The sequence below is a fragment of the Hyla sarda genome, chromosome 7, assembly GCF_029499605.1.
Source record: "Hyla sarda isolate aHylSar1 chromosome 7, aHylSar1.hap1, whole genome shotgun sequence".
In the NCBI taxonomy this organism is placed as follows: Eukaryota; Metazoa; Chordata; class Amphibia; order Anura; family Hylidae; genus Hyla; species Hyla sarda.
In genome coordinates, this window is record NC_079195.1 from 158,477,713 (window position 1) to 158,505,422 (window position 27,710).

At 43.6% G+C, this 27,710-nt stretch overlaps 1 protein-coding gene across 7 annotated transcripts in view; it reads left to right on the forward strand.

Moving 5' to 3' along the window:
• KDM2A (lysine demethylase 2A) overlaps positions 1-27,710 on the forward strand; it is a 703,602-nt gene that overhangs the window by 321,489 nt on the left and 354,403 nt on the right. For all 7 annotated transcript variants that reach the window (XM_056531111.1, XM_056531112.1, XM_056531113.1 and 4 more), the window contains 3 exons: positions 1,709-1,815; positions 14,424-14,517; positions 24,622-24,775. In XM_056531111.1, coding sequence (XP_056387086.1) covers positions 1,709-1,815; positions 14,424-14,517; positions 24,622-24,775 — 355 coding nt within the window. The remainder of the gene's footprint in view (positions 1-1,708; positions 1,816-14,423; positions 14,518-24,621; positions 24,776-27,710) is intronic.

A 27,710-nucleotide genomic window follows, 5' to 3' on the forward strand; every position in this document is an offset into this window, starting at 1 on the left:
TATTGGCTATTTATCCCCCCGCGACACTGCTGCAGATCAATGATTTAAAGGGGGCGCTTTAAATAAATGCACTGCAGTGGCTTTTGCGGTGCCATAGGCCGCCTCCGCCACTCGCTTCTCTCCCCCTACCTGTCAGGGTAGTCCGGGCCATCCATCCTTCCTGTAGTGTCCGGCGGCATTCCGGGTAGAGGGTGAACCGGTCCGGGCTGTACTTCTTCTCAGAGGGCTCCTCTTCTCCACTCCGGGCAGGCTCCGGCCTAGTAATGCAGCATAGACGCCGCTGCGCAGTGACACCCGTGCGCAGCAACGCACCTGACGTCACGGCGTAGCAGTGTCTATGCAGCGTACTAGGCCGGAGCCTGCCTGAAGTGGAGAAGAGGACCCCCGAAGAAGAAGTACAGCCCGGACTAGTTCACCCTCCACCCGGAATGCCGCCGGACACTACACGAAGGATGGATGGCCCGGACCACCCCCATTACGGGTAAGTTAAATTTTTTTTATTGACTCGGAGGGTGGGGGAGGGGCCCGACCGGTATAGCGGTATGGGCAAAAATCCATACCGTGGGAGAAAAAAAAACGGTATCCAGTTCATACCGGTATACCGCCCAGCACTACGGTGGGGGGTGCGACGCGGTGGGTCGGGGGGGGGGGGGGGGCGGTGTGGTGAGGCGGGTCGGGGGGGGGGGGCGGTCGCGGTGCGGGGTGCGGGGCATGATCGGCTTATCAGGAAGGTAATTGCCGATACCGATAATGCCCAAAATCGTGATTATCGGCCATACCGATAATCGGTCAATCCCTACCAACTGCGGCACAATCGCGGGGCTCATGAGTCAATATGGAGGCTGGAGTTCCACTTGCCAGTTCTGCCTATGTTTTGAAAAAAAAGGAAAAATAAAGTAAAAATGAATAAGGCCCCCCCCCCGCCAAATTATCCTATTTTACAAAAATAGGCAAAAAATAAATGCATTTGGTATAGCTGTGTGGAAATGTCAAACCATAAAAATGTTGTGGTATTGATCAGTGAACAGCGTACACACAAAAAATACCAAATTGCTGATTTATGGTCACATCTCTTCACAGGAAAAAAAAAGAAATAAAAGGTGACCAAAACACTACCTGTCTCATTCTGTGTGCTATTTCTGTAGTGAGGCCTGACATCTGCTCTCCGCTGTTTTAGTGCTAATATGGAGAATGGAGACACTGTAGCTGTATTTCTGTATAGAATAAAGAAGTTGTGTGTCAATTATATATTGCCTGCTACACATAGATAGGTCTCTGCTCTAGTGTAGTGATGAGACTCCCCTCCCCCCTCCCTTTTTGCAAAGCTAAAGGCATTATGAGGAATGTTGGCTGCTTTAGGAAACCATATTACATGAGACATAGGATTCAAGATGGCAAGAGCCTCTTCTTTATTCTCTAATGGCTTACTCTCTATGCTGCACTGTATAAAAAAAAAAAAAAAAACATTTCTGACGTGCTTCTTTAAGTTGTCTTCAAGTGCACTGCTTTTGTGCCAGTCTCCCCACAATCATTTGTTCACTGTTCGCAGCTTTCAGCTGTCTATCTTTCTAGTTGCTTTTTGCTCTTCATTCTTCCCTGCCTCATCTCTAGTCTCCTGTTTTTTGTTTGTTTGTTTTTTGTTTGTTTTTTGCCTCTGTGTCAAGCTTTTTTTCTCCTAATTGTGTCATACTTTTTGTGTTCTAAACAGGTAGATCAAATAGACTGGGTTGACAACATCTGGCCCAGACATTTAAAAGAACGTCAGACTGAATCCACAAACTCCATTCAAGAGATGCAGTACCCCAAAGTGCAGAAGTGAGTCTTGTGTAGTGAATGACAGTTGTGTTGCTTGTATGCTGGACCTCTTTTAGTATCTTTTCTGTCTTCCGTTTAGAGAGGACCTATTGCTTTTTGACGAAAAGTGACAGTAGATTAAATGTATTTGAAAAAAGTTATTTTATTGACAAGTCAATGATTTCCCTCAGTATTACAGGGAAACAGGGTTTACTTAATTTTAGCAGAGAGAGATCAATCTCTGGTTAGCATCTTCTTTTCTGGGAACTACCAACTGCTTAGGGAAGGAGCTGATTCTATACTGTAGCTGAATGGCAGTCACATGCCCAAATCTGGCTTGAATTTGTCCTGTTATTGAATTTACCCTCTTCAAATATACGGTATGTATTGACAAATAAGTACAAAATCAGTACTTTGTCAGCGCACAATGGGCTCTGCTAGTTTAGATGCAGCTGCTGAGCCCAGCCTAGTTTTCTTAACCCCTTAACGACATATGACGTAAATGTACGTCCTGATGCCCTGGTACTTAACGCACCAGGACGTACATCTACCGGAACGGTGCTCGCATCATGTGCTGCAGGTCCCGGCTGCTATCAGCAGCCAGGGACCCACCGGTAATGGCGGACATCAGTGATTGCGCAACTAACTCCTCAGATGCCGTGATCAATACAGATCACAGCATCTGCGGCAATGCGCATGTTTAAATGGATGATCGGATCGCCCACGGCACTGTTGCAGGAATCCGATCAACTAAAATGGCTGACAGAGGTCCCCTCACCTGCCTCCGTCCATCTCCTGGGGTCTTCTTTCTATCACCGATAACACTGATCAGTGCTTTGGCTATGCATAGCACTGAACAGTATTAGCAATCAAATGATTTCTATAGATAGCCCCCAATGGGGACATTAAAAAGTGTAAAAAAAATAAATAAAAAGTTAAAGTACAGGGTACATTCACACGGGCAGATTTACAGTGAGTTTCCTGCTTCAAGTTTGAGCTCTGGCAAATTTTCCACCGCAGCGCAAACTCCTTGTGGGAAACTCGCCGTAAACCCCAGCCCGTGCAAATGTACTCTAAAAACTCTACACTAACACAAAATGAAGGGTAAAACACTACATATAGATCACCTTACACTGACCTCCTCCCCCCCCAAATAAAAATGAAAAACTTATTGTACGGCAGTGTTTCCAAAAAGGAGCCTCCAGCTGTTGCAAAACCACTCCCAGCATTTCTGGACAGCCACTGACTGTCCAGGCATGCTGGGAGTTTAGCAACAGCTGGAGGCACCCTGTTTGGAAATCACTGGCCACATATGGGGTATTTCCGTACCCGGGAGAAATTGTGTTAAACATTTTGGGGGGCTTTTTCTCCTTTTACCCCTTATGAAAAGGAAGTGTGGGTCTACACCAGTTATTTATGCTAACATGCTGGTGTTGCCCCATACTGTTTATTTTCACAAGAGGTAAAAGGAAAAAAAGACCCCCAGAATTTGTAACGCAATTTCTCCTGAGTACGGAAATACCCCATATGTGGACGTAAAATGCTCTGCGTACCCACAAGGCTCAGGAGTGAGAGCGCACTATGTACATTTGAGGCCTAAATTGGTGATTTGCACAGGGGTGGCTGATTTTACAGTGGTTCTGACAACGCAAAAAAATATACCCTCGTGTGACCCCATTTTGGGAACTACACCCCTCACGGAACGTAACAAAGTGTATAGTGAGCCTTAACACCCCACAGGGGTTTGACAAATTTTCGTTAAAGTTGGATGGGAAAATTTTATTTTTTATTTTTTTTTTAACTAAAATGCTGGTGTTACCCTAAATGTTTCATTTTCGCAAGGGAAAATTGGGGGGAAAAAATCCCCCCCAGAAAAAATAAAATAAAATTGTAACCCCATTTCTTCTGGGCAAGAACATATCCCATATGTGGATGCCCATTTGCACAGCCCACTGTTCCAAAGATCTGTCAAATGCCAGTGGTGTGTAAATGCTCACTGCACTCCTTATTAAATTCTGTGAAGGGTGTAGTTTCCAAAATGGGGTCACATGTGGGGGAGGGGGTCCACTGTTCTGGCACCACGGGGGGCTTTGTAAACGCACATGGCCCCCAACTTCCATTCCAAACAATTTCTCTCTGCAAAAGCTCAATGACATTCCTTCTCTTCTGAGCATTGTAGTGTGCCAGCAGAGCACTTGATGGGATATTTGCATACTCAGGAGAAAATGCCCCCCAAAATATGTAACCCCATTTCTTCTATTACCCCTGGTAAAAATGTAAAATTTTAGAAAAAAAACGGCATTTTAGTGAAGATAATATATTTTTTTTCATTTACACATCCGTCTTTAACCTGTGGGGTGTTAAGGCTCACTGTACCCCTGTTACGTTCTTTGAGGGGTGTAGTTTCCAAAATAGTATGCCATGTGTTTTTTTTTTTTTTTTTTTTTTTTTTTGCTGTTCTGGCATTTAGGGGCTTCCTAAATGTGACATGCCCCCCCAAAAACCATTTCGGTAAAATGTTCTTTCCAAAAGCCAAATATGACTCCTTCTCTTATGAGCATTGTAGTTCGTTCACAGAGCATTTTACGTCCTAACATGGGGTATTTCCATATTCCGAAGAAATGGGGTTACAAATTTTGGGAGGCATTTTCTCCCATTACCTTTCGTAAAAATGGTAAATTTGGGGGGAAAGAATGCACTTTAGTGAAAAAAAAAATGTTTCATTTACACATCCGTCTTCAGCAAAAAGTCCTGTAGGGTGTTAAGGCTCACTGGACCACTTATTACGTGCCTTGAGGGGTGTAGTTTCCAAAATACAGGGTGGCCCATTTATATGGTTACTCCTTGTTTGTGGCACATTAGTATATGTGAGGGGGGAAAACTTTTCAAGATGGGTGGTGACCATGGTGGCCATTTTGAAGTCGACCTTTTTGAATCCAACTTATGTTTTTTCAGTAGGAAGAGGGTCATGTGACACATCAAACTTATTGGGAATTTCACAAGAAAAACAATGATGTGCTTGGTTTTAACGTAACTTTATTCTTTCATGAGTTATTTACAAGTTTCTGACCATTTATAAAATGTGTTCAATTGTGTTGGATTGTCAATGCAACCCTCTTCTCCCACTCTTCACACACTGATAGCAACACCGCAGGAGAAATGCTAGCACAGGCTTCCAGTAGCCGTAGTTTCAGGTGCTGCACATCTCGTATCTTCACAGCATAGACAATTGCCTTCAGTTGACCCCAAAGATAAAAGTCTTAAGAGGGTCAGATCGGGAGACCTTGGGGGCCATTCAACTGGCCCACCACTTTTCAGGAAACGGTTCATCTGGGAATGCTCAGACCGTACACCTATAATGTGGTGGTGCACCATCTTGCTGGGAAAACTCAGGGAACGTGCCAGCTTCAGTGTATAAAGAGGGAAACACATCATGTAGCAATTTTGCATATCCAGTGGCCTTGAGGTTTCCATTGATGAAGAATGGCCCCACTATCTTTGTACCCCATATACCACACCATACCATCAATTTTTGTGTTCCAACAGTCTTGAAGGGATCTATCCAATGTGGGTTAGTGTCAGACCAATAGCGGTGGTTTTGTTTGTTAACTTCACCATTCACATAAAAGTTTGCCTCATCACTGAACAAAATCTTCTGCGTAAACTGAGGATCCTGTTCCAAATTTTTGTTTTGCCCATTCTGCAGCACCTCAAACTACGGATACCGGAAGCCTGTGCTAGCATTTCTCCTGCGGTGTTGCTGTCAGTGTGTGAAGAGTGGGAGAAGAGGGTTGCATTGACAATCCAACACAATGGGCAGCACATTGAACACATTTTATAAGTGGTCAGAAACTTGTAAATAACTCATGAAAGAATAAAGTTACGTTAAAACCAAGCATACCATTGTTTTTCTTGTGAAATTCACAATAACGTTGCTGTGTCACATGACCCTCTTCCTATTGAAAACAAAAGTTGGATTCAAAATGGCCGACTTCAAAATGGCCACCATGATCACCACCCATCTTGAAAAGTTTACCCCCTCACATATACTAATGTGCCAGAAACAGGAAGTTAATATCACCAACCATTCCCATTTTATCAAGGTGTATCCATATGAATGGCCCACCCTGTAGTATGCCATGTTTTTTTTTTTGCTTTTTTTTTTTTTTGCTGTTAAGGCACCATAGGGGCTTCCTAAATGCATGATGCCCCCCCAAAACAATTTGAACAAAATTCACACTCTAAAATCCTATTGTCACTCCTTCCCTTCTGAGCCCTCTTGTGCACCCACAGAGCACTTTACATCCACATATGAGGTATTTCCTTACTCAAGAGAAATTAGGTTACAAATTTTGGGAGGCTTTTTCTCTTACTACCCCTTGTTTCAAAAACTGAGTCTGCAAAAACATGCGACTGTAAAAAATGAAGATTTTGAAGTATCTCCTTCACTTTGCTGCTATTCCTGTGAAACACCTAAAGGGTTAACAAACTTTCTGAATGTCATGTTGAATACTTTGAGGGGTGCAGTTTCAATATTGGGGTCTGTAGAAACTGCTTTGTTTTGAGGTGCCTTACTAATTGATTGAAGATAACTGGATCTTTATAGGGGTTTATTACAAGCTACACATATACATATAAATATAAAGGGGGATCCTAACTAATTAAGGGGTAGGGGTGCAAGGAAGAGGGGAAAGTGACAGGAAGGGGGTAGGAAGTGCTCTCTCTATCTCATCATCCTATATGTAACACATATATAGCATTCACACACAGAACCCATACATTGCCCATCCCAAGACATCTCCATGGCCAATCAGAACAGTTACAGTTTATTTGCATTGCAATCAGTCCTTGTCCTTTGATATCTCCTTGAGTGGGGGATTCTCTTTGTTGTCCCATGTTGTGTTGACAGATGTCCACAGATGTCCATCCAAGTTTCCTCGAGAACCGCATGTTGTGGGCTGACAGGATGATTTGCAGTCCATTGTATCCAACACCGCAGGGGCTGGTTTTATGGCTTATATTATTGGAGGTAACAGGAACTGTAGCTCACCTCCATTCTTATCACTCAGGTGCCAGGCTTATCATATCAAAGGAATAGAGAGGGCGCAACCTAGCGCATTACCACTTAAAAATACAAGGGTGAACAGAGGTAAATACAATGCTCACCCAGGATGTTACACTCGCCAAGTGTAACAATGGAAAAAGGCTTGTGTAAAAGTATGCCGGCAGCCGGTCCACCTCAGAACAGATAGACAAAAAGCCAAGGAGCCTCCAGGGAAGCGGCGGACATCAACAGGCGCTGGACACACTCGTGGGGTAGAATACACTTTAATCACCCATCATGCTACACGTTTCACAGATTATCTGCTTCATCAGGCAGATATCTGCCTGATGAAGCAGATAATCTGTGAAACGCGTTGCATGGTGGGTGATTAAAGTGTATTCTACCCCACGAGAGTGTCCAGCACCTGTTGATGTCCGCCGCTTCCCTGGAGGCTCCTAGGCTTATCATATGGCTTTGAACAGGATAAAAGCAAATGATTGTCTAATCAGCTGTTTGCCTCAACCACCATTCTTGGAGCCAGTCCTGCCGACACCCTACACCCATTCCATCCATGAAATTCCACTGCATTCCATTATATTTGAGTCCATAATAAGAACACATAAAAATTATATTAGTGTGGCCAATGTTGGCTCCAACAGGGTCATTTATGGGGTATTTCTAATATGAAGGCCCTTCAAATTCAGTTCAAACCTGAACTGGTCCCTGAAAAATTGGGATTTTGAAAATTTTGTGATGTTTTCCAAAAGTAAAAACATGGCAATTTTATGATGCAAACATAAAGTAGATTATTGTATATGTGAATCAATATACAATTTATTTGGAAAGTCTATTTTCCTTACAAGCAGAGAGCTTCAAAGTTAGAAAAATGCTAAATTTTCTAATTTTTCATGACATTTTTGAATTTTTCACCAAGAAATTATGCAAGTATCGACAAAAATTTACCACTATGATAAAGTAGAATATGTCACGAAAAAACTATCTCGGAATCAAATTCATAAGTAAAAGCATCCCAGAGTTATTAATGCTTAAAGGGACAGTTGTCAGATGTGCAAAAAATGCTCTGGTCCTTAAAGGGGTACTCCGGTGGAAAACTTTTTTCTTTTTTAAATCAACTGGTGCCAGAATGTTATTAACAGATTTGTAAATTACTTCCATTAAAAAATCTTAAAGGGGTATTCCAGGCAAAAACTTTTTTTTTACAGATTTGTAAATTACTTCTATTAAAAAATCTTAATCCTTCCAATAGTTATTAGCTTCTGAAGTTTTCTGTCTAACTGCTCAATGATGATGTCACGTCACGGGAGCTGTGCATGATGGGAGAATATCCCTTGCATGATGGGAGAATATCCCCGTAGGAACTGGACAGCTCCAGGAACGTGAGTCATCAGAAAGCAGTTAGACAGAAAACAGCAACTCAACTTCAGAAGCTAATAACTATTGGAAGGATTAAGATTTTTTAATAGAAGTAATTTACAAATCTGTTTAAATTTCCGGAGCCAGTTGATATATAAAAAAAAAAGTTTTTGCCTGGAATATCCCTTTAATTCTTCCTGTACTTATTAGCTGCTGAATACTACAGAGGAAATTATTTTCTTTTTGGAACACAGAACTCTCTGCTGACATCTCTGTCCATTTTAGGAACTGTCCAGAGCAGCATATGTTTGCTATGGGGATTTTTTCCTACTCTGGACAGTTCTTAAAATGGCGAGAGATGTCAGCAGAGAGCACTGTGGTCATGATGTCAGCAGAGAGCTCTTTGTTCCAAAAATGAAAGAATTTCCTCTGTAGTATTCAGCAGCTAATAAGTACTGGAAGATTTTTTAATAGAAGTAATTTACAAATCTGTTTAACTTTCTGGCACCAGTTGATCAAAAAAAAAAAAAAAAGTCATGGAGAATTCCGGTCCCCGCCAGCAGGCATCCTGTGCAAACGCCCGTGTCGGCAATCGCGGCAAATCGCAAGTGAATTAACACTTTGCGCGATTCCGGGTCATAACGGGTCTATGGTGACCCAGTGACCCGGGATATAAAGGGGATCGCGGTTGTCTAAGACACCCACGATCCCCCTGAAGGCATAGGAGTGAGGTGGCAGGGGTGCCACCCCTCCTATCCCTGCTATTGGTGGTCTAGACGCGACCACCAATAGCAGATCGGGGGCTGGGGGTTAACTTTCGCTTTCCCCGTCCTGCCCACCCACAATAGGCGGGGCAGAATGAGGAACGGAAGGAGACCGGCGCCGAAGATCCACTTACCGATCCGGGCGGGCGTCGGAGGCAGCGGGTGACGAAGATCGATCTGGAGGGTTACAGTTAGAGACCACTATACAGTGGTTTCTAACTGTATCCCTCCAGATCTTGCAAAACTACAACTCCTAGCATGCCCAAACAGCTGTTTGCTGTCTGAGCATGCTGGGATTTGTAGTTTTGAGACAGCTGGAGGACCACAGTTTGGAGATCACTTTGTAGTGTTCTCTAAAACTGTAGCCCTCCAGATGTTGCAAAACTGCAAATCCCAGCATGCACAGACAAACAGCTGTCTCAAATAAAAGAAAAGAAAAAAAGACCGGGGAACGGCGCCTCGTGTATTACCCTTAAACACAAACAGCAAGTGTAAATGTGGGGAAACCCATGGCACTTATAGGTGGCTGCTCACCAGATGTAAATAGAAGTAGCGCATATCACCCCATATAGTGGTACTCACTGATGTCCAGGGGGGCTGCAACCCGGAGGTCACAGGCACATAAGTCCTGGCGTAGTCATCAAAAGGGAAATGGAAAAGAGCCTCATTTAGGTCATCAGGTGGTGCATAAAATGATGCAATGTATACCTTGGAATATTGTATACATGAAAATTTTTTAAAAAATAATTAACATACAGATTATGAGTTTCGAGGGTGACTCCCCTCTTCTTCAGATCAGGTGTGCCGGAAACAGCTGTCTCGGCATGCTGGGAGTTGCTTACCTCCAGCTATTGCATAACTACATATCCCAGCATGCCCTTCGGCGATCAGTACATGCTGGGAGTTATAGTTTTTGCAACAGCTGGAGGCACACTGGTTGGAAAATACTGAGTTAGGTAACAGAACCTAACTGAAGGTTTTCCAACCAGTGTGCCTCCAGCTGTTGCAAAAGTACAACTCCCAGCATGCACGGTCTGTCAGTACATGCTGGGAGTTGTAGTTTTGAAGCAGCTGGTGAATGTACAGGGTACATTCACACGGGCAGGTTTACAGTAAGTTTCCTGCTTCAAGTTTGGGCTGCGGCAAATTTTTCACCGCAGCACAAACTCCTAGCGGGAAACTCGCCGTAACACACCAGTGCGAATGTACCATAAAAACACTACACTACACTAACACATAATAAAGAGTAAAACACAACTTATACACCCCCATACACTGTCGTCGTCGTCCCCCCCCCCCCCAATAAAAATTAAAAACTTTTTGTATGGCAGTGTTTCCAAAATGGAGCCTCCAGCTGTTGCAAAACAACAACTCCCAGCATTTCCGTACAGCCATTGAGTGTCCAGGTATGCTGGGAATTTAGCAACAGCTGGAGGCACTCTGTTTGGGAATCAGTGGCGTAGAATACCCCTATGTCCACCCCTATGCAATCCCTAATTTAGACCTCAAATGTGCATGCCACTCTCTCACTTCGGAGCCCTGTCGTATTTCAAGGAAACAGTTTAGGGCCACATATGGGGTACTTCCGTACTCGGGAGTAATTGCATTACAAATTTTGGGGGATTTTTTCTTCTTTTACCCCTTATGAAAAGGAAAAGTTGGGGGCTACACCAGCTTGTTAGTGTAAAAAAAAAAAAAAAAAAAAAAAAATTACACTAACATGCTGGTGTTGCCCCCTACTTTTTATTTTCACAAGCGGTAAAAGGAAAAAAAGACCCCCAAAATTTGTAACGCAATTTCTCCTGAGTACGGAAATACCCCATATGTGGGCGTAAAATGCTCGGCGGGCGCACAACAAGGCTCAGGAGTGAGAGCGCACCATGTACATTTGAGGCCTAAATTGGTGATTTGCACAGGGGTGGCTGATTTTACAGCGGTTCTGACATAAACGCAAAAAAATAAATACCCACATGTGCCCTTATTTTGGAAACTACACCCCTCATGTAATGTAATATGGGGGGCAGTGAGCATTTACGCCCCACAGGGTCTGACAGATTTTTAGAACAGTGGTCCGTGAAAATGAAAAATGTAATTTTTCATTTGCACAGCCACTGTTCCAAAGATCTGTCAAACGCCAGTGGGGTGTAAATACTCACTGCACCCCTTATTAAATTCTGTGAGGGGTGTAGTTTCCAACATGCGATCACATGAGGAGGGGTCCACTGTTCTAGCCTCACCGGGGGCTTTGTAAATGCACATGGCCCCTGACTTCCATTCCAAAATTATTTTTTCCCCAAATGCTCAATGGCGCTCCTTCTCTTCTTTGTAGTGTGCCCGCAGTGCACTTGACGTCCACACATGGGGTATTTCCATACTCAGAAGAGATGGGGTTACAAATTTTGGGGGGCATTTTGTCCTATTACCCCTTGTAAAAAAAAATAATTTGAGGGAAAACTAGCATTTTAGTGGAAATTTTTTTTTTACACCTTTACATTTACACATCTACACAATTTACATTTACACATCCAACTTTAACGAAAAGGCGTCAAACACCTGTGGGGTGTTAAGGCTCACTGGACCCCTTTTTACGTACCTTGAGGGGTGTAGTTTCCAAAATAGTATGCCATGTGTTTTTTTTTTTTTTTTTGCTTTCCTGGCACCATAGTGGCTTCCTAAATGGGACATGCCCCCAAAAAACCATTAACAAAATTTGCTTTTCAAAAGCCAAATGTGACTCCTTTTCTTCTTAGCATTGTAGTTCACCCGCAAAGCATTTTACGTCCTAACATGGGGTATTTCCATACTCAGAAGAGATGGGGTTACACATTTTGGGGGGCATTTTGTCCTTTTATCCCTTGCAAAAAAAATTTTTTTGAGGGAAAACTAGCATTTTAGTGAATAAAAAAAACATTTACACATCCAACTTTAATGAAAAATCGTCAAACACCTGTGGGGTGGTTAAGGCTCACTGGACCCCTTGTTACGTGCCTTGAGGGGTGTAGTTTCCAAAATAGTATGCCATGTGTTTTTTTTTTTTTTTTGCTGTTCTGGCACCATAGGGGCTTCCTAAATGGGACATGCCCCCCCAAAAACCATTTCAGAAAAACTCACTCTCCAAAATCCCACTGTCGCCCCTTCCCTTCTGAGGCCTCTACTGCGCCCGCCGAACACTTGACATACACATATGAGGTATTTTCTTACTCGAGATTAAATCAGTTATGGTTCCTTTGATCGCTCCAACCCGTTTCCTTGGATAACTGTGGTAATTCTAGAGCTAATACATGCCGACGAGCGCTGACCACCCGGGACGCGTGCATTTATCAGACCAAAACCAATCCGGGGGCCCAGGCGCAGGGGTCGGCCCTCAAAAGCCCTCCTCCCCCCGCCTGCTCTCTCCGGCCGCCTTGGCGACTCTAGATAACCTCAGGCCGATAGCACGTCCCCGTGACGGCGACGACGCATTCGGATGTCTGCCCTATCAACTTTCGATGGTACTTTCTGCGCCTACCATGGTGACCACGGGTAACGGGGAATCAGGGTTCGATTCCGGAGAGGGAGCCTGATAAACGGCTACCACATCCAAGGAAGGCAGCAGGCGCGCAAATTACCCACTCCCGACTCGGGGAGGTAGTGACGAAAAATAGCAATACAGGACTCTTTCGAGGCCCTGTAATTGGAATGAGTACACTTTAAATCCTTTAACGAGGATCTATTGGAGGGCAAGTCTGGTGCCAGCAGCCGCGGTAATTCCAGCTCCAATAGCGTATATTAAAGTTGCTGCAGTTAAAAAGCTTGTAGTTGGATCTTGGGATCGAGCTGGCGGTCCGCCGCGAGGCTAGCTACCGCCTGTCCCAGCCCCTGCCTCTCGGCGCCCCCCCCGATGCTCTTGACTGAGTGTCCCGGGGGCCCGAAGCGTTTACTTTAAAAAAAATTAGAGTGTTCAAAGAAGGCCGGTCGTCTGAATACTCGAGTGGGTTACACATTTTAGGAAGATTTCTCTCCTTTTACCCCTTGTAAAAATTCAATAACTTGGTCTACAAGAACATGCGAGTGTAAAAAATGAAGATTTTGAATTTTCTCCTTCAATTTGCTGCTATTCCTGTGAAACAACTAAAGGGTTAACAAACCTTATGAATGTCATTTTGAATACTTTGAGGGGTGCAGTTTTTATAACAGAACTGGTCCCTGAAAAATTTCGATTTTGAAAATTTTGTGAAAAATTGGAAAATTGCTGCTGAACTTTGAAGCCCTCTGGTGTCTTCCAAAAGTAAAAACATGTCAACTTTATGATGCAAACATAAAGTAGACATATTGTGTATGTGAATCAATATATAGTTTATTTGGAATGTCTATTTTCCTTACACGCAGAGAGCTTCAAAGTAAAAAAAAATGCTAAATTTTCAATTTTTTCATAAAATTTTGGAATTTTTCACCAAGAAATGATGCAAGCATCGACAAAATGTTACCACTATCATATAGTAGAATATGTCACGAAAAAACAATCTCGGAATCAGAATGAAAGGTAAAAGCATCCCAGAGTTATTAATGCTTAAAGTGAAAGTGGTCAGATGTGCAAAAAATGGCCGGGTCCTACAGTGAAAATTGGCTGAGTCCTTAAGGGGTTAAGGTGAAAATGGACTTGGTCCTTAAGGTGGGGTCCTTTTATGTTGGTTTTGGATAAAGACAATCGGGGAAGTGTATCAAAACCTGTCCAGAGGAAAAGTTGACCAGTTGCCCATAGCAACAAATCAGATTGCTTCTTTCTTTTTTTAAAAGGCCTCTGAAAAATGAAAGAAGCGATCTGATAGGTTGCAATGGGCAACTCAGCAACTTTTCCTCTGGATAGGTTTTGATAAATCTCCCCCATGACTATACCTGTGTTTAATTCATTAAATATAATGGCTCCGATTTATCAAAATGTGGGTGATTTTGCTCACATCAACCAGTCACAGCTCAGATTTTCTCACAACAACCAGTCACACCTCAGATTTTGCTCACAACAACCAGTCACAGCTCAGCTGTCACTTTTCTACAGCTCATTAAGATAGTAAAGGTGAACTGTGATTGGTTGTTATGGGCAAAATTTCTCCAGTTTTCCTTTCACAAATTGTGATAAATCAGGCCCAATTTCTTTGTACATAAAGCGGCAGATTATTGTGATGTCCTTAATCTGCCAACCAGTCATTCAAAACTTCTTGAATAGTCAAAAAAATTATCTGGGATCTTTAGAAAGTAGTAAGTAAGGACATCACAGAGGTAAAATTAAAGGTAGTGTATTCTCTTTTGGCCCCTGTTTATTTCTGGAGGAGTCTACTCTTGCTGGTATTTCCTGTACCAGGCCAATAATCTAGGATGCCTTATAACCTGCTGTCTGCTTTTAATTCCAGATAAACTGCATGTAAAATATATTTGTGATACATTTGTAACATGTTCTCTGTCTGTTATAGGTACTGTCTTATGAGTGTAAAAGGCTGTTACACTGATTTCCATGTAGACTTTGGTGGTACATCTGTATGGTACCACATCCTGCGAGGAGGCAAGGTACTTATTTCAGTTTCCTTGTGTCTTTACTATGTGTTAGAGAGCTGAACCTATCTATCTAAGAGGCAGTATTTTGTCTTTATTTTAACATACTTGGAAATATTGGTGAGGCCTTGTTTACATCAGCATTGAAGCTCCGTTTTGTGAATCAATAGTAATGAAACAAAAACTGCATATCATTTATTTTTCTCAACTTAAAGGGGTACTCCTCCCCTAGACATTTTATCCCCTATCCAGTTGATAAGGGATAACATTTCTGATCGCAGGAGGGTCCAGCCGCTGAGACCCCCGTGATCTCCGGGCCGGCCAGGCTTCCATGTCTGCAATGCCGCAGAGGCCGGACCCCCAGTGATCAGACATTTTGTTCCCTATCCAAAGGATAGCATGTCTGTGGGTGGAGTTCCCCTTTAAATCTTGCAAAACATCAGAAACCTCCTTCAGAGTCAGTGGCACCCATTGTACATTGTAGCTCAGTTTTTTTCTGGCTTGAACAGAGTCTTTGACGGAGCTATGGCAACGGATTCTGTGATGGAGCTCTGATGCAAGTGTAAACATAACCTAAAATTTCTGAAAGACAAATAAAAAAAAACACCCTTGCAAATAGGGGTGGGTTATGGGTAATTTAACTTTAATACATTTTTAATTGACATTTAAAGATGTGTACGAAGTTTCATTGAAATGTCTCCAGCCATTTTGGAGTTAGGCTAAAACATACATATGTTTATATATACTGTTATATATTGTGATGACTCACTCTTGCAGACAGGTGCGGTTGCAGTATAGAGGTACGGAAACAGGACTTTTCAAATCAAAGTGCAGTGTTTTATTCACACTTGGCAAACAGTCTTAGATGCAGATCAAAGAAAAAGTAACAAAAGTCCACCTGCTTTCCTTAGGGGTTTGTTCACACCTGAGTCCATGCCATGCGGCATCAAGCAAGTCATTTTCCAAGTCTCCAGGAACTCTGCTCACCAGCTTCCACACTCCACAAGGAAGATCTCAAAACTCAGCTCTCTGGCAGTGTGAGCTGCAACGTGCAAAAATCTCCCTCAGCTGGTGGAGCAGCCTGCCTTTAAGGCCAACAAAAGGCGGCCTGGATTGTGGGGAATGGCCCCCACCCAACACATGACCATTGCCAGTAAGAGCCGTCCTGGATTGGCTTCAATTATCGGCTCTTACTTCACCAAGGCCAGAAGCCTTAGTGACACATACCGACCATCAACCACAATGCCCTTCATCTTCTCACAATATAAATAAATAAATATATATATATATATATATATATTTATATTGTGAGAAGATGAAGGGCATTGTGGTTGATGGTCGGTATGTGTCACTAAGGCTTCTGGCCTTGGTGAAGTAAGAGCCGATAATTGAAGCCAATCCAGGACGGCTCTTACTGGCAATGGTCAGTGGTGTATATATATATATATATATATATATATATATATATATATATATATATATATATATATATATATATAATATACACATACACAGGGTGGGCAATTTATATGGATACACCTTAATAAAATGGTAATGCTTGGTGATATTAACTTCCTGTTTGTGGCACATTAGTATATGTGAGGGGGGAAACTTTTCAATATGGGTGGTGACCATGGTGGCCATTTTAAAGTCAGCCATTTTGAGTCCAACTTTTGTTTTTTCAATAGGAAGAGGGTCATATGACACATCAAACTTATTGGGAATTTCACAAGAAAAACAATGATGTGCTTGGTTTTAACGTAACTTTATTCTTTCATGAGTTATTTACAAGTTTCTGACCATTTATAAAATGTGTTCAATGTGCTGCCCATTGTGTTGGATTGCCTATGCAACCCTCTTCTCCCACTCTTCACACACGGACAGCAACCCCGCAGGAGAAATGCTAGCACAGGCTTCCGGTATCCGTAGTTTGAGGTGCTGCACATCTGGTGTCTTCACAGCATAGACAATTGCCTTCAGATGACCACAAAGATAAAAGTCTAAGGGGGTCAGATCGGGAGACCTTGGGGGCCATTCAACTGGCCCACGACGACCTATCCACTTTCCAGGAAACTGTTCATCTAGGAATGCTCGGACCTTACACCCATAATCTGGTGGTTCACCATCTTGCTGGAAAAACTTAGGGAACGTGCCAGCTTCAGTGCATAAAGAGGGAAACACATCATCATGTAGCAATTTCGCATATCCAGTGGCCTTGAGGTTTCCATTGATGAAGAATGGCCCCACTATCTTTGTACCCCATATACCACACCATACCATCAATTTTTGTGTTCCAACAGTCTTGGAGGGATCTATCCAATGTGGTTTAGTGTCAGACCAATAGCGGTGGTTTTGTTTGTTAACTTGACCATTCACATAAAAGTTTGCCTCATCACTGAACAAAATCTTCTGCGTAAACTGAGGGTCCTGTTCCAATTTTAGTTTTGCCCATTCTGCAAATTCAGTGCGCCGATCTGGGTCATCCTCGATGATATGCTGCAGTAGATGGAGTTTGTAAGGGTGCCATTTGTGAATAGCTAATATCTGCCGAAGGGATGTTTGACTAATGCCACTCTCCAGTGACATGCAGCGAGTGCTACGCTGTGGGCTTTTGCTGAATGAAGCTAGGACAGCCACTGATGTTTCTTCATTAGTGACACATTTCATGAGTCCACATTTTGGCACATCCACCACTGAACCAGTTTCGCGAAACTTAGCAAGCAGTTTGCTAACTGTAGCATGGGAGATGGGTGGTCTCATAGGGTGTCTTGCATTGAAATCTGCTGCAATGATCCGATTACTGCGTTCACCAGACATTAACACAATTTCTATCCGGTCCTCACGTGTTAACCTCGACGACATGTCAATGGCTGTAAACAAAGAGAAACTTGTAAATAAATCATGAAATAATATAGTTATGTTAAAACCAAGCACATCATTGTTTTTCTTGTGAAATTCCCAATAAGTTTGATGTGTCACATGACCCTCTTCCTATTGAAAAAACAAAAGTTGGATTCAAAATGGCCGCCATGGTCACCACCAATCTTGAAAAGTTTCCCCCCCTCACATACAAACAGGAAGTTAATATCACCAACCATTCCCATTTTATTATGGTGTATCCATATAAATGGCCCACCCTGTATGTACGATCATTTCAACATACGATGGCCTCTCAGAGGCCAGCGCATGTTGAAGGCAGCATCAACATACAATGCATGTGTATGTCGGGGCCATCGCATAAACTGCTGTCCGGCAGCGCAGACTGCTTCAGCTGCCACCGGATAGCCGTTTACGGTGCCCCGTGTGGTCCGCTGACGATCACTTACTGTCCTCGGGGCTCCGGCGCGTCCTCTTCGTGATCCCCTGCATCGTCGTTGCTCTCCATCGTCGTCCTCACGTCGCTGCCCACGCCATCCTGTCATTCAATAGGAGCGGTGTGTGTAGCGACGTGATGGCGGTGACGGAGAGCGAGGATGCTGGGGAAGCAGAGGCCTTACCGGAGCGGCGGGGGCACCCTGGGGACGTGGCGACATCCAGGGCAGCGGTGACGTTCCAGAGCGGCGGGGACATGTGATTATAGCCTCCAATGCCAGTGGTCTTCAACCTGCGGACCTCCAGATGTTGCAAAACTACAACACCCAGCATGCCCGGACAGCCGTTGGCTGTCCGGGCATGCTGGGTGTTGTTGTTTTGCAACATCTGGAGGTCTGCAGGTTGTAGACCACTGTCCTATACTTTACATTTCACCGATCCCTCAACATACGATGGTTTCAACAAACGATGGTCCATTTGGAACGGATTACCATCGTATGTTGAGGGACCACTGTGTGTGTGTGTGTGTATATATATCTCCTACTTCACAATTTTTTAAAATTGTTTTTTGAAATCCTTAACAGGCTGCCAACATTAAAACAATAAACCTCTACTTACCTCTAGCTGCTCTCCCAGGTTCCTCCAGTATCGCTTTACATTCTACGGTGGAGTCCCCTTCCTGATTACCATTGGTCAACGTGCAGACTTTGCTTTCCAAAAGTCAAATGTGTCTCCTTCTCTTCTGAGCATTGTAGTGCACCAGAAGAGCACTTGACGTCCACACATGGGGTATTTCCATACTCCAAAGAAATGGGGTTACAAATTTACGGGGGCATTTTCTCCTATTACCCCTTGTAAAAAATGTGACATTATGGGAGAAAAAAATGCATTTTAGTAAAAAAATATATAAAAATATTTCAAAAAAATTATTTCATTTACACATCCGAATTTAATGAAAAGTCGTCAGACACCTGTGGGGGTGTTAAGGCTCACTGTACCCCCTTTTTACGTTCCTTGAGGGGTGTAGTTTCCAAAATAGTATGCCATGTTTTTTTTGTTTTTTTTGCTGTTCTGTCACCCTAGGGGCTTCCTAAATGCGACATGCCCCCCAAAAACCATTTCAGTAAAATTCACTCTCCAAAATCCCATTGTCTCTCCTTCCCTTCTGAGCCCTCTAGTGCACCCAGGGAGCATTTTGCTTCCACATTTGAGGTATTTCCTAACTCGAGAGAAATGGGTTTACAAATTTTCGAGTGGGATTTTTACCCATTGTAAAAATTCAAAAAATGGCTATACAAGAACATGCGAGTGTAAAAAATGAAGATTTAAAATTTTCTCCTTCACTTTGCTGCTATTCCTGTGAAACACTGAAAGGGTTAACAAACTTTCTGAATGTCATTTTGAATACTTTGAGGGGTGCAGTTTCTATAATGGGGTAATTTATGGGGTATTTCTCACAGAAAGAAATCTAAATTGAAATCCACTTCAAAACTGAACTGGTCCCTGAAAAATTCAGATTTTGAAATTTTCGTGAAAAATTGGAAAATTACTGCTAAACTTTGAAGCCCTCTGTCTTCCAAAAGTAAAAACATGTCAACTTAATGGTCCTACATAAAGTAGATACATTGTATATGTGAATCAATATATAATTCATTTGGAAGATCAATTTTCCTTACAAGCAGAGAGTTTCAAAGTTGAAAAAATGCTTAATTTAAAAATTTTTCATGAAACTTTGGGATTTTTCACCAAGGTAACAACGAAAATTTACCGCGATGTTAAAGTAGAATATGTCACGAAAAAACCATCTCGGAATCAGAATAAAATGTAAAAGCATCCCAGAGTTATTAAAGGAGAACTCCAGAATATAAAAATTGTCCCCCCATACTGTGTGAGGTGAGATTACCGAACCCATGTAAAAATCGAACCACTCCTCCCCTTCACTCTTTGAAGTTTTCCAAAGCTAGAGCCAGGAGGAGCGAAGGCAGAGCCCGAGATCGCATGTCTGCAGGAGATAATTAAGCCACGCCCCTTAGGTTCGGAAATCTCACCTAACCCCCCGCTCTACATTACACAAGAAGACACAGCAGGGGGAGAGCGAGGATGTACACACTCGGTAAACAGCTCCTCCCCTCCCCCTGCTCTGTCTCCACAGGACCTAATCTACCACAGGAGGTTGCAAGTTTGCACGGGGAAAACACAGAGCAGGGGGCGGAGATAGAAGACATATGTGCACAGCTCCTCACCTCCCCCTGCTCTGTCTTGGGAGGACATAAGTTTGCACAGTCGAAATAAGCCACAGCAGGGGAGAATGGACATACATGCACAGCTCCTCACCTCCCTAATAAATGCTGTGTGTGAAGGAGGACATACTGCACTGCACTGCATGTGCTGGGGATAAGGGGGGGGGGGACATATTGCACTGCACATGCTGGGGATATGGGGGGACATATTGCACTGCATGGGCTGGGAATAAGGGGAGGGCATACTGCACGGGCTGGGGATAAGGGGGGACATACTGCACTGCATGGCTGGGGATAAGGGGCGGGGACATACTGCACGAGGTGGGGATAAGGGGGGGTATACTGCACTGCATGGGCTGGGGATAAGGGGCGGGGACATACTGCATGGGCTGGGTATAAGGGGCGGGGACATACTGCACGCATCCCGTTCCGTTCATCGCCCGGTTACCAGTGATGAACAGAAGCGCTGAGGGCGTAGACGGGTTAATGATTTAATCAAAATCCACTCGCAGAATTTTGCAAGTGGAGTTTTAATGTTGCGGTCGCCGCCAAAATCAGTTTTCTCCTCCTCGATTTCTCCTGGATGAAGATGTACAGGCTACTGTGTTATTTCTCCTGTATGTTTTTGTTCATGTACGTCCCTCCTGACATGATTTTCTCTCGAAGCTGCTGTGCAATGAACGCTGACATGAAGACCACTGTACAAACCCTGTGCATTTCTATGTCCCTGTATGAACCCCGTGCATCTCTGCTTCCCTGTATGAACCCCAGGCATCTCTGCTTCCCTGTATGAACCCTGTGCATCTCTGCTTCCCTGTATGAACCCTGTGCATCTCTGCTTCCCTGTATGAACCCCGTGCATCTCTGCTTCCCTGTATGAATCCTGTGCATCTCTGCTTCCCTGTATGGACCCCGTGCATCTCTGCTTCCCTGTATGAACCCCGTGCATGTCTGCTTCCCTGTATGAATCCCGTGCATCTCTGCTTCCCTGCACAAACCCCGTGCATCTCTGCTTCCCTGCATGAATCCCGTGCATCTTTGATTCCCTGTATGCACCCCGTGCATCTCTCCTTCCCTGTATGAACCCCGTGCATTTCTACGTCCCTGTATGAACGCTGACATAGAAATGCACAGGGTTCATACAGTGATGTTCATGTCCTGTACAAACCCCATGCATTTATGGGGTAAATGAACACCCCATGAAATAGCAGAAACCAGCCGGTGCAATTCGTCCTCCCCCTTGCTACCCGAGGAAACCTGCATTATACACAGCACACTAATATAACTCTGCCCTGGTTGGGATACACCGGCATACACACACAAAAGGGACCACAACTCCCAGCATGTGTCATGCAGGAGTCTTCATTCTGTGGTATAACACCAGCAGGCTGCCTCTGTAGTCTCCTGGGTGTTGTAGTTCACCACACCTCTATAGGGCATACACCAGTGTTTCCCAACCAGGGTGCCTCCAAGTGTTGCAAAACTACAACTTCCAGCATTCCCTGGTTGGGAACCACTAGCATACACATAACAGGGACTATAACTCCCAGTATTCCCCGGTTGGGAACTACTAGCATACACACACACACAAACACACACATAACAGGGACTACAACTCCCAGCATACACACACACAACATGGACTACAACTCCCAGCATTCCCTGGTTGGGAACCACTAACATACACACATAACAGGGACTACAACTCCCAGCATGTGTCATTCAGGAGTCCCCCGCTCACACATGGAAATCATCCCCAGTATATTTATTCCCCTGCAGTCTATACATCCCCAGCCCATGTAATCTGTCCCCTTCACACACAGAAATCATCCCCGCCCTTATCCCCAGCGCGTGCAGTGCAGTATGTCCCCCCCCTTATCCCCAGCCTGTGCAGTATGTCCCCCCCTTTATCCCCAGCCCGTGCAGTGCAGTATGTCCCCCCTTATCCCCAGCCCGTGCATTGTTACCCCCCCTTATCCCCAGCCCGTGCAGTATGTCCCCCCCTTATCCCCAGCCCGTGCAGTATGTCCCCCCCTTATCCCCCCCCGTACAGTGCAGTATGTCCCCCCCCTTATCCCCAGCCTATGCAGTGCAGTATGTCCCCCCCTTATCCCCAGCCTGTGCAGTGTAGTAAGTCCCCCCCCTTATTCCCAGCCCGTGCAGTGCAGTATGTCCCCCCTATCCCCAGCTCGTGCAGTATGTCCCCCCCTTATCCCCAGCCCGTGCAGTGCAGTATGTCCCCCCCCTTATCCCCAGCCCGTGCAGAGCAGTATGGTCCCCCCCCCTTATCCCCACCTTGTGCAGTATGTCCCCCCCTTATCCCCATTCCGTGCAGTGCAGTATGTACCCCCCCATCCCCAGCCCGTGCAGTATGTCTCCCCCCCTTATCGCCAGCCTGTGCAGTACAATATGTCCCCCCCCCTTATCGCCAGCCTGTGCAGTACAATATGTCCCCACCCCTTATCCCCAGCCCGTGCAGTGCAGTATGAGCCCCCCTCTTATCTCCAGCCCGTGCAGTATGTCGTCCCGCCCCCCCTTATCCCCGTGCAGTGCACTATGTCGTCCCCCCCCCCCCTTACCCCTGTGCAGTGCAGTATGTCCTCCTTCACACACAGCAGTCATTAGGGAGGTGAGGAGCTGTGCATGTATGTCCTCTCATCCCTGCTGTGGCTTATTTTGACCGTGCAAACTTATGTTCTCCCAAGACAGAGTAGCGGGAGGTGAGGAGCTGTGCACATACTTCTTCTCTCTCCACCCCCTGCTCTGTGTTTTCCCTGTGCAAACTTGCAACCTCCCCATGGTGGATTAGGTCATGTGGAGACAGAGCAGGGGGAGGGGAGGAGCGGTTTACCGAGATGTGTACATCCTCGCTCTCCCCCTGCTGTGTCTTCTTGTGTAATGTAGAGTGGGGGGGGGGGGGGGGGGTGAGGTGAGATTTCCAAACCTAAGGGGCATCGCTTAATTATATTCCACAGATGTGCGATCTCGAGCTCTGCCTTCGCTCCTCCTGGCTCTAGCTTCGGAAAACTTCGGAGAGCGAAGGGGAGGAGCAGTTCGATTTTTGCATGGGTTCGGTAATCTCACCTCACACCGCCAGTAAAAAAATAAAGATGTACGGACCCTCCTTTGCTCCCTCGGGGCCCCCGGTAACCGGCTCTGGTCTCCGCCGCGATCATCCTCCTGGTTGCTGTAGTCGGAGAGTCATACTGCACTCAGCCAATCACCGGCCGCAGCGAAGTCTCGGCTTGGCTGGCGATAGGCTGAGCGGCAGTGTGACGTTTTCAGCCCCGGCAGCAGGTGCCGATGTAGTGAAGAATTTTGTGTCTTGAAGCGTTCTCACACTGCTGCTCAGCCTATCGCCGGCCGAGTCGGGACTTCACTGAGGCCGGTGATTGGCTGAGCACAGTATGACTCGCCGACCACCGGCAACCAGGAAGAGGATCGCGGCGGAGATCGGAGCCGGTTACCAGAGGCCACAGGGGAGCGAAGGAAGGTACGTACATCTTTATTTTTTTCTGCCGGCAGTATGGAGGACAATTTTTATATTCTGTGCATAAATTAATGCATGAAGTGACGGTGGTCAGAATTGCAAAAGAGGGCTCAGTCCTTAAGGTGAAAAAGGGCTCAGTCCTTAAGGGGTTAAGGGGTTAAAGAACATAGCAGCACTAGATGGTGAAAAACCTTTGCACATGATATAGATCCTCACATGGAACTGTATGAGGGATACACTGTGGGAAGAATTTAATTTGGTGTAGTTACAGTGAAATTCTACAACACTACAGATTTATTATGGAATTTTACTTAATTGACAGTGTGGGAGATCTGCAGTTTTCTGACACAAAATTTTTTATCCTGTAGAATTAAAAAAAAATGCACCACTTAATTTTTATACAAATGTTATGCTTTTGTTTCTGATTTATAATTTTTTTGTAAAACTTTACTGCTTCTGTAAGTTGTATAAATTATCCGCATGCACAGAATATAGCTATTGTCTGTGTGTGTCTCTATGAGGAGTCCAAATACAGGAAGTGTGAGTGGACAAGCAGGGCTCTCTTCAGTGAGGCTCTGTGACATGCTTCTGGTTCACACATCAGGATGATTGACAAGCCAGGAGCCTGCACAGAGCTCTGCTTGTCCTGCCCTCACTTCCGGTATTTGGACTCCTCATAGAGACACTCAGGCAATAGCTGCAGGGCAGCATTTTTTCACCCAAAAATATACATATATACATATAATAGTATTATCTACATTATATAAAAAGTTTTTGCTAACAGGTACACTTCACATCTGGTTAGCTATACCTTTGGCTGTGTAATTCTTTTATCAGTTAAGCACTGTTGTAATGGATATCTCTTAACAAAGATCCTATACTAAATTAACTTTTCTTTCACTGATTTCTGTGCAGTGCCTAGTAATTGTAGTTTTCTGAAAATTGGATCAACAGCATACCTTCTATAGATGCTGATCCAGTTTTAGCTTAAAGGTAGAATTAGGTCTTTCAGAACTATGAGTAAATATAAATTGCAAAATGATAGCATGTGAATGCCTCTGTGGTTTCTTCCTGCAGGTCTTCTGGTTGATACCACCAACAGACCAGAATTTGGAAATGTACGAGAATTGGCTACTTTCTGGGAAACAAGGGGACATCTTCCTAGGGGATAGAGTAACAGACTGCCAGCGAGTTGAATTAAAGCAAGGCTACACTTTTGTCATCCCTTCTGGTACTACTTATAGATGTTGCTATATGTTCTTTTTAAGGCTTGTTAAAAAAAAAGTTTCTTTGTATCTAATCTTGTATATGTGTGTTATAAGTAAATCATTGAAAATATTTTTACCAAAAGGCGTTGAAAATTAGATAGAAGCCTTACCTGCTGGCAGGCATAAGACAATGCACCACAGTATTAGTGCAGTGTATATCACTAGTTAAAAAGTAAATACTTTTAATTAAATAATTTTAATCTACCACCTAACCTCTCTAAAAATAAAATTGCATAAATTGCTATATAAATTTGTAGGTGCCTAAAAATGACACCAATTAAAGCTACTAGTTTATCTGCAAAAACAGCATCTCTTCAAACAATTTACATTAAACATATGCACATTGATTTTTCATTTAGTGTTCTGTGATCACCACATCTCCTCATTAGGAGGAGGATAAAAACAGCAGGCGGTTTGTTCTGATCATTATGAAAACAAACCGCCTGCTGTTTTTAAGCAGTCGTGACCTCATGACGCTGACGTCCACTATTAACCCTTCAGATGTCGTTATTATTACTGATCACAGAATCTAATGTATCTATGGGGCATCGGGGGACTCATCGGAACACCCACAGCCTGTCAAATTAGCGACCATAGGTCTCCTTACCTCCTGCATGCCTTTCTGGGATATATCTGTATTGTCTGCCTTCTGGCAGACTATAAAATGGATTGCAAATAAGGGTGGGTTCACACTACGTTTTCTCCCATACGGGAGCGCATACGGCAGGGGGAGCTAAAACCTTGCGCTCCCGTATGCCTTCGTATGCTCTCCCGTATGTCTTTCATTTCAATGAGCCGGCCGGAGTGAAACGTTCGGTCCGGTCGGCTCATTTTTGCGCCGTATGCGCTTTTACAACCGGACCTAAAACTGTGGTCAACCACGGCTTGAGGTCCGGTCGTAAAAGCGCATACGGCGCAAAAATGAGCGGACCGGACCGAACGTTTCACTCAGTTTCACAGAGGTGTCAGCAGAGAGCACTGTGGTCAGACAGAAAATAAATGTAAAAATAAAAGAACTTACTCTGTTGTATACAGTAGCTAATAAGTACTGGAAGGATTAAGATTTTTAAATAGAAGTAATTTACAAAATCGGTGTAACTTTTTTTTTTTTTTTTTACCACCGGTGTACCACTTTAAAAAAAATTTAATAATGGTTTCTTAAAAAGGGAATAAGCCCCTCACCAATAGATAACCCCTTTATGACGCAGGGTTTTTCAGTTTTTGCTATTTTTTTCCCCTCATCACCTTCTAAAAATCGTAACGCTTTCAATTTTGCACATACAAACCCATATGAGGGCTTATTTTTTGTGCCACCAATTGTATATAACATCAATGATTTCACCACAAATTTTATGGTAAAACCATTAAAAAAAATATATATTTGTGGGGCAAGATTAAAAAAAAACTGCCATTTTGCGATTCTACGCAGTACACTTTTTGGTAAAAATGACACTTTATCTTTATTTTGTAGGTCCATACCATTAAAATGATACCCTATTTATATAGGTTTGATTTTGTTTAACTTATGGAAAAAAATCATAACTACATTCACCAAATTAATACGTTTAAAAATGTCCTCTTCTGACCCCTATAATTTATTTTTCCGCATACAGGGATGTATGAGGGCTCATTTTTTGCGCCGTGATCTGAAGTTTTTATATGTATTTGTTTTGATCTGACTTTTTGATTGCTTTTTTTTTTTTTTATGGTATAAAAAGTGACCAAAAACAAGCTGTTTTGGACTTAGGAACTCTTTTTTACGTGTATGCCATTGACCGTTAAAACATTCCCTTAAAAAAAAATGATTATATATAAAACACAGATGGACTTACTCTACAGTTGGGGGGATGTGGAATCACAACACTGCATCAGCTGATCAGACTTGCGTTCACTGCAAAATTTGGGAACTCAGAAGTGTGTTTGATTTTAGTAACATAGAATAGTATAGTAAAAATATAATTTCAACCAACATCTCCATTTAAGGCACTCTGTGGGGTGACACAGAAATATATGAAAAAAAAATTACAGTTAAAACTAGTTTTTAGTTAAAAATTAGTGACAACTAGTATTGTCTGCTTTTCCCCAGTGAAAACTAGTTTTGATTGAATGCCTTGTGTAAACTAGAAATGACTGCTTTTTCCTAGTTAAACCCAGTTTTTGTTTGTTGAAACACCAGTTTTTACTAAACACCTTTGTACAAACTAGAATATTTACTGAACGCCTTTGTACAAACTAGAATATTTACTGAATGCCTTTGTACAAACTAGAATATTTACTGAACGCCTTCGTACAAACTAGAATACTTACTAAACGCCTTTGTACAAATTAGAATTTGTGCCTTTGTGAAAACTAGAATTGACTGTATTTTTTTTTTTTTTTTTTTTTTTTTTTTGCTTGAGGTTGTTTCCATAACTTTATTGCTAATCTTGCTCACAGTTTTTTTTCAATAATTTCAGATGGAGAGAATAATATACAGTGATGTCACATTACAGGGATAATGCACACAGTACAGGGATAATACACAGTGATGAGTGATGTCACATTACAGAGATAACACTAATGATGTCACAGTACTAAGATCATGCCCACAGTGATGTTACAGTATAGAGTAGATATGCAGTGATGTTACTGTGTTGGTGTGGGGTAGTATAAAATGGCAGGGACCAGGGCACAGTATTTATACTCTTACCTTTGTAACTTGCTAATCTTCTGTTCTCTTGCAATCTCAAATCTTTCCTCTGACCCTAGCAGGCCTCTGTGTGAGCCTGAGATCACATGCACAACAGAGGGCGGGGACGAGCTGAGCAGACAGGCCAAGATTGCTGAGTGCAGGGGTCCTCAAACTTTTTAAACGGGGGGCCAGTTCACGGTCCCTCAGACCGTTGGAGGGCCGGACTA